This window comes from Dendrobium catenatum, unplaced genomic scaffold (genome assembly GCF_001605985.2).
Source record: "Dendrobium catenatum unplaced genomic scaffold, ASM160598v2 fragScaff_scaffold_522, whole genome shotgun sequence".
NCBI classification, from domain to species: domain Eukaryota; kingdom Viridiplantae; phylum Streptophyta; class Magnoliopsida; order Asparagales; family Orchidaceae; genus Dendrobium; species Dendrobium catenatum.
In genome coordinates, this window is record NW_021318984.1 from 455,259 (window position 1) to 467,451 (window position 12,193).

The 12,193-nt window shown below is 35.0% G+C and overlaps 1 protein-coding gene across 1 annotated transcript in view; it reads left to right on the forward strand.

Annotated features, from left to right (window-relative positions):
* The window catches only part of LOC110113599 (transmembrane emp24 domain-containing protein p24beta3), a 22,633-nt gene extending 11,983 nt beyond the window's left edge, over window positions 1-10,650 (forward strand). The window contains exon 4 of the mRNA XM_020846242.2: window positions 10,368-10,650. Within this exon, the coding sequence (XP_020701901.1) occupies window positions 10,368-10,501 (134 nt within the window). The 3' untranslated portion in view covers window positions 10,502-10,650. The remainder of the gene's footprint in view (window positions 1-10,367) is intronic.
* Window positions 10,651-12,193: the final 1,543 nt, after the last annotated feature.

Sequence of the window (12,193 nt, forward strand, 5' to 3'; positions counted from 1 at the left end):
AGGACCACTGACTCGCCACGCATGACGAGGGTAAGAAAGCGATGAGGGAGGCGACTGTCCGCCCTCGGGGGGGGGTTTTCGTAATTAGGGCGTCGAACGGGGAGCGGGTCCCATCCCACCACGCGCAATAAAGGGCCTTGTTATAGGCGGTTTTCGGATCCGTCGAAACACAGTTGAGGACGGAAGCCTGGTTTAAGCGATATATACCTTTCGGGGCCGGTGACCGGCGGGGCTCGTGTGGGACCTGAGGCGGAGAAGGTTGCACAGCAAGCAGCAAATTTTTTTGTTATTATCATTAATATAATTACATTAATTAATTTAAAATTTAATTATAATGTATAATCACATTATCATATATTTATAATCAATTAAAATAATTATAGTATTATTATAATTAATAACATTAATCAATTTATAATTATTTAATTACTTTCGTTAATCATAATTAGTAATACTAATTAACTTAAATTAATTATATCAATTAATGTTAATTAAATAATAATTTAACAAAATATTATAATAACTGGGGGGGGATTTGATATAATTAACCATTAATCATAATTAAATTAAATTAATTAATAATTTAAGGTTAATGAAAAATTCTAATCCTCCCAGCATTCTGGTTCGGCCAGATTTACGGGTCGGCGAATGAAGAACACGAAAGGGAGATGGAGTTTACCTTCTACGGGACAGGAGGCTCCCGTGGTTGCCTCGATCAAAAATGTCGGAACTTCTGATCCTTTAGGATCGACGGAAGGAGGACTCGTCAAAGGAGCGATAAGTCGGACAGCTAGAGGAGTCCGGAACGAAAAGCGATCGAAAGGGAGAAGTTAACTTCACAGTCGGCGGGCTTCTGTTCTTGTCAAAATGTGTCCGACCGAAATGTTCGAACTTTCGATCTCGATAGGAAGGGAAAGTCGTGAATGAGCGAGGTCGAACACCTAAGGAGCGAAGGAGCGGCGCCTGAATCTCACACCCTCCTGTGTAAGACCGAAGCCGGACAAGCAACAGAGAGAGGGGGAGTTTCGCGCGTGGAAGAGAGGGCTCGAGAGAAGGCTGGAGCGGGAGAAGGGAAGAAAATCGGCAACGAGGGAGCTTTGGGTCGGTATTTGAAGGCGACTGGGCGCTCGTTCGAGGTTCTGCGAGGGATTGGGAGGATGACCGATTCGGCGCTGTCTCGGCGGTATTTCGGTGGCAGGATTCGCGGGATTGGTCGAGCCTTGAGGTTTGCGAGAATATCCGGGATTCAACGGAAAGCAGAGGTATCATTTCGTTTTTTTTTTTTTTTTTTTTTTTTTTTTCCTCTTTTTTTTTGTGATATTTACGGAGGTCAACCAAATCTAAAAATACATAACGATGACCTCATAATTTACTCTTCATTCGGATGAATCCTCAAAGGGTTATATTGATGGACGAACCCATAAAATTACACATTTGATCATTGGAGTGTTAAGGTCGTCATTGTCCACAAGATAGGGAACATCACCATAGGTGTGAGATTTGGAGTGAACTCCTGATAATTCATGGTCAATCAATCATTACATTTAAATATGCTTGCTATACTATCTTGAAGTTGTTGGTCCACAGACTTATGAAGGTAGGGAATTAGAACTGTTGTTTCATTGGGCTTAAACCCATCCCCTTTGTGATAGTATAAATATAAGAGTTCTTGATACATGAAATCTTAGGGTCTAGTGTTCACTAATACAAAAATAAAGAAGTGATGCTCGAAGAATTATAAAACGTAAAATTTATAGTTTCTCCTACTTTGATTTTGAAAAAAATATAGTCTCTTTTGATGCAAAAGCAGAAAAGCTGATTATATTCATTGTCAAAATAATTGCATCATAGAAAATCACCCCAAATTCAAAATTTCCCCAATAAACCTATGAATGAATAAAAATTTCGATGATGATTAATTTTTACGACACAAAAAAGGAAAATTCAAATATGCATATTTGATAAAATCTCAATATCTCAATCACCAAAATAAAACCTATTATTAAAGTGTGAGAAAGAAAATGAGCAAGGATAATAAGTCAACAAGTTACAAGCCTCTTCGACATTTAACAATGAAGCATCTCTTGGATATGATCTTTCAAGCATGGACAATGCACTCGAGTAATCTTACATTCAACCAATATACAAAAGTATTGGTAGCGGTGATTAAATTTTTGTTTAAACCATAGACATGATTTTAAGGAAAGAATGTTGGAATGGAGTATACTCAAACTCAAGTTAATTATTATCTGAGCTTTAAACAGTACTCGACCTTGGAACCATGGCTTGTTAGCTGAGCTTACCACGCTTATAATTGTGTCAAGCTAGAGTTGTCTCTAAGCCTAGAATAAGTTAACCTTGATTAGCCAATCCAACGGCAAGCTAAGTAAAGCATACCAAAGTTAAGCCATATTAAACAAAGCAACAATGAACTTCTCAAAATTTCAAAATTTGATCAAATATTGCAAATTTCAATTCAAAACTGAAGTCGACAGAACTTTGAAATAAAATCCAACAAAAATTTCATCATATATTATTTATTACCTTTTCTTTTGTGTTGCTTTTGGTGAAATCATGTTTGGAATTGAAGCAAACAGCAAAGCCTTTTTAGAAGGTATGGCCATTTTTGTAAGATGTTTTATTCCACGAGTCCAGCATAGGATTGATAAAACATGAAAAGCTTTAGACTTAGTCTCAAATATCAGATGTTGAGATATGTTTTTGAGTTACACTATTTTTAAGTGAGGATGTTGCTGCGTCTTATCATGTATTAGACAATTTAGGCCTGTAAGAAGTGGATTAATTATGATGGTGTGTAGCTGCAAAAAGAAAGTGTCGTTTGTTTACATATATTTGCTAACTATTTGATAATTGAGAATTGTAACATTGCCAAGATTTTTATGTGTTGCTTAACAATATCATCATCATCATTAGCCTTATCCCATTATTTGGGATGCATCAGTGCATCCTCCATTTACTATATTCCTGCTAAGTGATAGTCTTACTGTATAATCTATTATCGCCAAATTATTTGTTGAACAACTTTCATATATATAACCTAGGATTCTACTTGTTTACGTTCTAACTTCTAATTACTAATTATCAACTCCTAATAGATAGATTTCTATCCTTTGGTATTTACATGCAAAATGTGAAGCATGAAAATTGGTTCTTGTACAAATTTAAAATTTATGGGAATCGGTTTCTTAATCATGCGAAGTTTTGAAAGAACTAGCAAAATAATAATAGTGTTGGCATACTGATCTCAAGGGGTAAGGAAGAAGTGTTGTTCTTTAGTTTCAACTCCCAAAAAACTGGATTTTATAGCTTCAAGTAAAATGCTATAGATTTTAAAAGATTGGTTATGCATGTTCGTTCAGTAGTTGGAAAGGAAAGACTTTCATCCTGTTCGCTTACTCATTCATAATGGCTTGAATTTGTATTTCATTTTTAAATTTCTCGGCCATACCATCTCTGTTATCATTTTAATTTCATATATTGTTTTATTGTTTTATCGTATGTTTATGTTTGTCAAGTTATTTTCTTTGCCAGCTCCTATATACAATATATAGATCTTGGAATGGAAAAATGACATATAGACATCTTAATGTCTCTTGATGTTCTTGCGACTTCGGTGTACGGTATCATCACCGGCATGGGTAACTGGTTCACTCAACTCATGGATCTTCTGGAGCAAAATTTGAATTTAAGGCTCCTCGAGCTGGAATGAACAAGGGTTCTGCTTTCATAACTCCCAAAGGTACCAGAAACGTGTGTTCATTTTACCATCCAGTTGGGCACAATTCCTTTATATGAGAATGATCTGGCTAAAAAGATGGTTAGTCCCTTGTTTCTTCCTTTGTCTCTGATTAGAGGAATCTGTAGATTTCAATGCAAAAATGTTGATTATAAAGTCTTACATTACAAAGTTGCAGTAAGGAGAGAAATCCAATATAGATAATTTGTGTTCAGTGTTTCATTTCAAAACAAAATGCTTTCTTATTTAAGTTTAATGATGGTTTTATTGATGCTCATATGAAAGAAAAAAAAGTTGTGCCCTTGTATGCTCAATTTTTGTGGACATCAATATTAGTTTTCTTTACAAAAAATAGAAATTCAATCTTTCACAAAGATAACCACCACCTACATCCAGTTATGTTTTTGTTGTTCACTAACTTTATGTGCCATTGTATTGCTTCCTTTTCAAGCATTCTAAATCCTGTGAATGTGAGATAGCAGAACTTGCGAACATAGATCTTCACCAGCAGGAACAAAAAATACCTTAAAGCACGGGAAGCACGACATCTCGTTAGTAGAGACTGACTTTTATTTCTTAACCTGCTTGCTTCAGTAGTATGAAAAGAATCATGCTATAATATATTGCATATTTAGTAGTGTTTTCTTTCTTATTAATCTCAATAAGTTATTCAAAATTCCACTTTCTTATTTTCTATCCAATATAAGATATTTCTTCTGTCTTTTTTAAACAAAAACAATCTATTAATAATATGTGAAGATGCAATGCAATTTAGGTCAAGGTGTAATATTATCTATTTAGGACAATAGCTTTGCTAAGTTAAAATCTTCTTTTTAACAGCATATGAATGAACCTGTAAAATTTAGCTAGTTTACACTAGTAAAAGCAAGCAAAATTCTAGGAGTCACCCACATTTTGCTTTCTGTGAACAATAAACTGATGATGCAGACACTTGATTTGTTTTGTTGCAGCTATATAAACTGTAAATGCGTAAAAAGAATTATTAATGAGTTATATGGTATAATGCATGCAATGCTTTTAGTAATTCTACGAAATTTCGATGCAATGGAGGTCATTCATTGAGAATATATTAAGGATTGTATGATATCCTCGGTGAGTTCTTAGAAAGATGGAGATATATTAAGCTATAACCTATATTAAATTGGAGATATAGTAAGCTATTTTTTTTTTTCTTTATATTCACTGTAAGAATAGCTACCAAGTTCATTGAAAATTGCAAATAATCAGTGTTAGTTTTTAGGCAATTATGTAGGAAAGCAATCTGTCCATGTGCTTCACGGATACAAATAATAGCTTCAAATCATACGAAATAATCCAAGAATAGAATGACTAAATAATAAGTGGAGATGGGAATAGATGAGAATATGAATTAAAAAAAATGAGAAAGTTGAATATTTTAAATCTCACCCTGAATAGTGGTAGGATACACATCTATTTATCTAATTATATAGAGTAATCTTAAACTGCTAAAATTGATGTCCACTGGAATTGATGTCAGGCATGTTAGGAATGTAAATTTTCTAATGAAACCAATGAGGATGCACAAAGACCATGATTTGCAGTGCTCAAACTGTTAGCGTAGGCTAAGTTTTGTCTTTTGGAAGTGGAAACATAAAGCACACATTAAAACCGTTCCAACTAGGGGTGCAACTGAGGTCAAGGCCGGCCTCGCGATTGCCGGCGAGCCTGCTCGGGCTCGACTCGACAACAGGCTCGACGAGCCGAGCTAAACGAGCTCGCGAGTCGAGCTCGAACACAATTTTGAGCTCGAATGCTTAACGAGCTCGAGCTCGAACAGGCATCTGACTCGACTCGTCTGCTCGACTGGGTGGGATTCACAGGATCGAGCTCGGGACGACGACGGCGGATCAGATCTCGACAGCGGAACTCGCAACGGAAGCGACGACGATGGCAAAGCTCGAAACGAACGTGATGACGACACCGAAGCTCGGAATGGACGCAACAAGATTGAGCTCGAAGCTCACGACGACGAAGCTCGTGACTACCGATTGGACGCGACGACGACGACGATGACGACGAAACTCGGAATGGACGATGACAACGACGAAACTCGGAGCTCGATTGAGCGCGTGACGACGAGGACGGACGACGTCATCGTTGGACATGGCGACGAAGCTTGGAGCTCGATTGAACGCGCGAACGACGTGATGACGGACGATGTCGTCGTTGGACGCGACATTGACATTGATGCGACGACAAACCGCAAGTACGCGACCACGACGGACGTCTGCACGGCAGCGAAGGCGATAGTACGCGACGACATTTTGAGCTCGAATTGAGCTTGATGAGCCGCTCGACAGCGAAACGAGTCGAGCTCGAGCTCGGATTTTGAGATAGACTCGAGTTCGAGCTTGAGCTCGAGCTCGGTATATGAGAGTCGTGCTCGACTCGAACAACCCCTGGCTCCAGCTCGACTCGACTCGTTTGCACCCCTAGTTCTAACTAATAAATAAATATCAACAAAATAAAAAAAAAATTACTAGAATATGAGAACCAATAAAATCCACATAATGGCCTAGGCTCATACCCAAAAATAAAAACAATATTGCACTAAATTTGACAAATTATTAATCATGTTTACAAAATCAATTACGAAGCATGTAGATGAAAAAGGATCAATGATGGAAGTCACCAAAATTCCCACACCTCCCACCGGTACAAGATAGAGCTTTTCCCTAGAAGCTATCATGAAGACTTACAATGTGCTCAAAGAATCTAAATCTAATAACACACTTATCTTGAGAGGAATCTAAAAATTTTTTTGAGTCCAATTTTTATAGGTTTAGTGACATTCCATTTAAAGGAAAAGCTCCTAATAATAAAAATATTTGGGTGAAATCAAAATGTACACAAAAAGATAAAAAATAAGAAACTTTGTTATAAAAATTGGTTTAGATGTAAAAACTAAAAAAATTAGGAAATATATAAAGTGGCTTGTAAGGAGTCTAATAAAGCAATATATGATGCAAAGAATTTAGCTTTATTGATTTATATAATAGATTTTAGATAATATGGAGGGTGAAAGATGTATGTATAAGTTTGTCAAGCAAAGAGATAGGAAAAATAAGAATTTAGTTTAGGTGACTTGCATTAAGGATGAAGATAAAAAAAATACTTTTATTAGAAGATGATATCAACAAAGGTGGATAAGATATTTTGATAAGCTTCTCAATGAGGATTGTGAGAATATGATTGACTTTAGTGACCTTAGCTCTTTAAATGAAAATATAGCTTTTTGTTTTTATCTGCGTTTTAGTAAAATTGAAGTTAGAGAGGTTTTAAAAATAATGAAGTGTTGAAAGTTTTTGGTCCTAATAATATTCCAATAGAGATGTGGAAATATTTATAAGATGAAAGAATTTCTTAGCTTATTAAAATTTTCAATATTATTTTGAAGGCTAAATAATGTCAAATGAGTAGAGAAAGTGCTTTGATTCTTATTTTTAAGAATAAAGGTGATGTACAGGAGTGTGCAAATTATAGATGAATTAAGTTAATGTATCATACTTTAAAATTATGGGAGAGCGTTGTTGAGCATATATTACGATGTTATACTAAAATTTCTCAAAATCAATTTGGATTCATGTCGGGTAGGTCTACTATGGAAGGTATATATTTATTGAGAGGTTTAATGGAGAAGTATAGAAAGGAGGATCTACATATGATATTATTGATTTAGAGAAAGCTTATGATAAAGTTCCAAGAGAAGTGCTAAGGAGAGTTCTAGAAAAGAAAGAGTTTAAAATGCTTATACTCAATTCGTTAAGAAAATGTATGTAGAAGTTATTACTTATGTTCAAACACAAGGTGGTTTGAATTGGGGTGTCGGGCAAGTGGGCAGGCGCGGTCACGTGGTAGGAAGCCTGTTGTGGGCAAGCCAGGGCGACACGTGATTGGCCTCGGGCAACGCTAAACAAGCGGAAAACTCGGTCAGCGCGTCAATCCGGGTCAACCCGAACTCGACCCGATTTTTGAAACAGGTCAAAAACTCTAACCCGAACCTAAAATTTTCGTGTCTTGTTCGGGTTGGGTTTTTCGGGTCTTGTCCCATATTCACACCCCTAGTTTGAACAAGTAGTTTCCTATTTTGGTTAGATTACATCAAGGATCAGCTTTAACCCCATATCTTTTTGCTATCATCATGGATGTTCTTATTCGACATTTGCAAGGGAATATACCTTGATGTATGTTTTTGTTGATGATATTCTTCTTGTTGATAAGACTAGAGAGGGAATTGAAGGTAAACTTGAATTATGGATGTCAACCTTAGATTCAAAAGGTTTTCATTTGATTATATCAAAAATCGAATACATGAAGTATAAGTATAGTAGTGATAGATCTAGTGGGGGGATTGTGACTTTGGGCAATCAAGTCATTAAACAAAGTACACATTTTAGATATCTCTAGTCTATTGTCCAAAGTGATGTTGAAATAGATGGGGATATTATTAGTAGAATTCAAGTTGGATGGTTGAAGTTGAGGAGTGCATCGGGCCTATTGTGTGTTAGAAAAGTACCCCTCAAACTTAAGGTAAGTTTCTATAAGATGGTGGTGAGACTTGCGATGCTTTATGGCGCAGAATGTTGACCATTAAAAGAGAAGTATACAATTAAGTTAAGTGTTGCAGAGATGAGGATGCTCGGGTGGATTGGCTCTACTCTTAGAGACAAAATGCAAAACAAGCATATACGCGAAAGGTTGGAGTAGCTTTAGTGACAGATAAGATTGCAGAGAGTCGCCTTAGATGGTTTGGTCACATAAAATGTTGGCCTTCTGATAACCCAGTTAGGAGAGTAGATGTATTAGATTTATTCTATGTTAAAAAAGATATAGGTATACCCTAAAAGACTTGGTTAGAAAATATTAGAAATGACCCTTTTTTATAGATTTAAATGAAAATTTGACTCAAAAAGGATACAACGGAGAAAAAAGATTCAGGTAACCAACCCTACATAGTGGGATCAAGACTTGATAGTGTTGTTGTTGTAGTGACATTCTATTTATAATCAACATTAGACCCATATTTGCAAAGAAAAACAGGGTAGAGGGAAAAAGGGGTGGGAAGAGATCAGTTAGGGATGGGTATGATCCTTCTCCACTTGGCTCCACGGATTAGGATTTATTCTAGGAAAGTTTAGATGTTCTGATAGAAAGTCTCGAACTTTAATGTTAGGAAACAAAATATTTTAAAAAATGAACACCAGTATGAAACACCTCTTTTCCTTTTTCCTATAGGATAGAAATATATTTTAAATATTCTATTAATGATAAGATGGGCATAAATCTAGGTACAGATTTTTTGGGCATGAGATCAGTTAAAGATTTAAACCCATGCATTCCAGAGATATCCTTCAAGTGTAGCCATCATGTCTCGAACCTGAGACCTCTGTTTGAAAACCAGGGACCATAGCGCAAGAGCAAATGCCCATTGGTGGATGAAATGCCTCTTATACTTAAGGATTTGTGTATAAGTTGCACTATATATTTTTTGTGTAAAATGTACGGAGAAGAGCCATTGATGGAGGATTTCAGCCCTTTCAATTAAGCTTTTGTTGGTAGCAAATTATGCTTATCAACTTTGTGTCCTTTTTAACCATGGGTCTTGATTATTAGGTTTTCTTGCTGATAAGGAGTTGCATATACATTTATTGGGTTGTTTGATTTGTTGAAGAATGCAGTATAAAAAAAATGTAGTGTATTTGAAAGTTTAGAAGTTGTTTGAATTAGCGTAAAATGAATGTCAATGATCTTTTTCTTTGGCTTAAATACAATGTAAAGCCAAATGACGATGGTGGTCGGCAACGGTCGATAACGATGACAACTAGTGGTTACACTAGCTGCAGATGATGGCAACAGCTACTAGTGGGCGGTGGCGGCAGCCAATGGGAGGCCCACGGGAGGTGGTGAGACGAGCTGTGGGCGGGGACAACGTAGTGGAATTCAATTGAAAAAATGGGCAAGTTTACAATACATCAAAATGAACTTTGGAGTGAAAAAATAATTTAATAAAATTTTACACCGTATTCCTTTTTCATCAAACTAAATACTCAAAATTTAAAATTCCTTATATTTGAAATTCTTTGTATTCTTTTTTTTTTTTTCTAGCAAATCAAACATCCCCTTGGAGAAATTTGATCATTTAAATAATAAGTCTTAGAATTTCAAGATTTCAATTGTAAGATAGCTTCCAACTTTGATTAATTACAGTTGAAAGTTGAAAATATGTCATTGAACTGATCATACTCATTATTGGGGATGATAAGTTAAATAAAGGTTAGTTAGCTTCAATAGATCTGCAAGCTGGAAAGATATTTTGCATTTTCGGCAGGTCGAAAGAGTGAGCATATGAAGTGCAACTTTGTTAGTTGTTAGGTGGCACATTTGAGCTTGGTTTGCCGGCGGTGGAGATAGAGCCCCCGAGGCACTCAACCATCTCTATTCGTGATATTTTTCTTTCTGCATGCTAACTTTTCCAATTAGCCAAAGTGTGGAAATGATTTACATTTTACAGTACTTTTCTTATTGAAAATCTCCTTGCTCATTGCATTTTATCATCTATGTTCTCCAGCAAATGAGAGCACAAGAAGGCGCCTCATCGGCTATACGATTGCAGAGTACATTGCATTGGCTGCTGCAAGTTTTCTGCAGGTAGTTTTTATCAGACGCCTTTTCAGCAAGACTGTGGCTTACAATAGAATTTAGAGTGGCAGCTTTGCCCCCACTTTTAAGTGTTCTACAAGCATTGGCTCCATAACTTATTATGGTTTAAGCTTTCTGGTTCAGATTTTGTATTTTACAAACACAATCATTGATCCAAGATCATTTCATTTGGTTAGTGTTTTCTGATTGTCTTTTCACTCGAACATCAAAGGTTGTCATTGTGCTGGATTAAGGCTTTGTTTGAGATGGTTTTTTTTTTTGCCTTTTAAAGCAGCTTTCTAGTGTTAAATCAAAATGTATTTTGCTCATTTTTTTAATTAAATTGTTTATCAAATATTTTCACGTAATAGTATTTCTAATTAAAAAAAATTATTTAATATTTTTTTAATTAAAAAGTATTAATAATTCTAGTCTATAATAATCATAAATTAAAAATAGAATTATTAATAATTTTTATGTTAAATTAGAATTATTAATTTTTTAATTAAATAAATGTTTAATAATTTTAAAAAATTATTATTATTTAAAAATTATATTTAATAAATAATTTAATTAAAAATGACTAAAATATTTTTTTATTTAACATCATTAATCTCAAAATTTGATGTTAGGATAAAAAATATATCTTTCTAAAGAGTCGATGGACATAATTAATCACTCAAAAAATTTGAAGATCATTTTGGTCCCTCACAAAGAGTTAGGAATCATTTTAGTCCTTTTCTCACTAAAAAATAAAAGTATATTTGATAACATAACGTTTATCATTTTATGTAAAAATTTTTACTTTATAGCCTTTATATTACATTATAAGAGAATTGAGCTCGCACTTGCTGTATAAACTAGGTTGGTCTACGTTAAGCTTTTTTTTTTTAAAATCAAAAGAAACAATCAATAGAAAAGAAGAGCATTTCACCACAATATCACAATATGATCACATAGAGAAGATTACATCCAGAGATAAACAATAATCATCAGGGCCAACAACAATCTGATCGAAAAAAAGGCAAATATAATCCAAAATTAAATGGACTCAAACTGCCCCCTAGTTGTCAGAGATGGGCCATCCAAGAAGGTAAGGAAGGTAACAGCCAAAATTCCAAGACGACAAAATTCCAAACCACTAAAACTGAAGAGAGAACCACCGAGGTTGCCAATTAAGTCCTGGACATCCGAGGTGCGTCTACGTTAAGCTTATTTATGTTTAGCTTTTGGTTTTAGGGATTTCCATACATATTATAAAATTTTATGGGATTTACATATAAATAGCACTCATGACTTCCTTATTTATATATCTTGTACTTATTTATATAAAGAAATAAATATTTTATGATATTTATGTTTATACCCTTTGGCCATCATTTTCCTAGTCAGCTATCGCCTATAGGACCAAAGAATAATAACTAGACTACCATAGTCCTATTGACTGAATCATAGAGAACAATGTGAAAAGATGTTGAAAAGTAGTGGGAAAAATTTTAAAAAAATAATTTTAAACATTTATTTCATTGCTCACATATAAGGCAAAATTTTAGGAAGAAGCACGATTCGCGGCGTTATTAGGGGAAGAAGCTTAATTAGGAATAAATTTAAAAAGAAGCAATTACGCTATAAAGTCCGGCGTATTGTTTAATACGCTTTAATTAAACGCGTATTCTTAAGAATGCGCCGAGAACTAAAGCGTATACGTAACAATGCGCTAAGCGTTTAAGCGCATTCCTAAGAATGCGCTGGAAA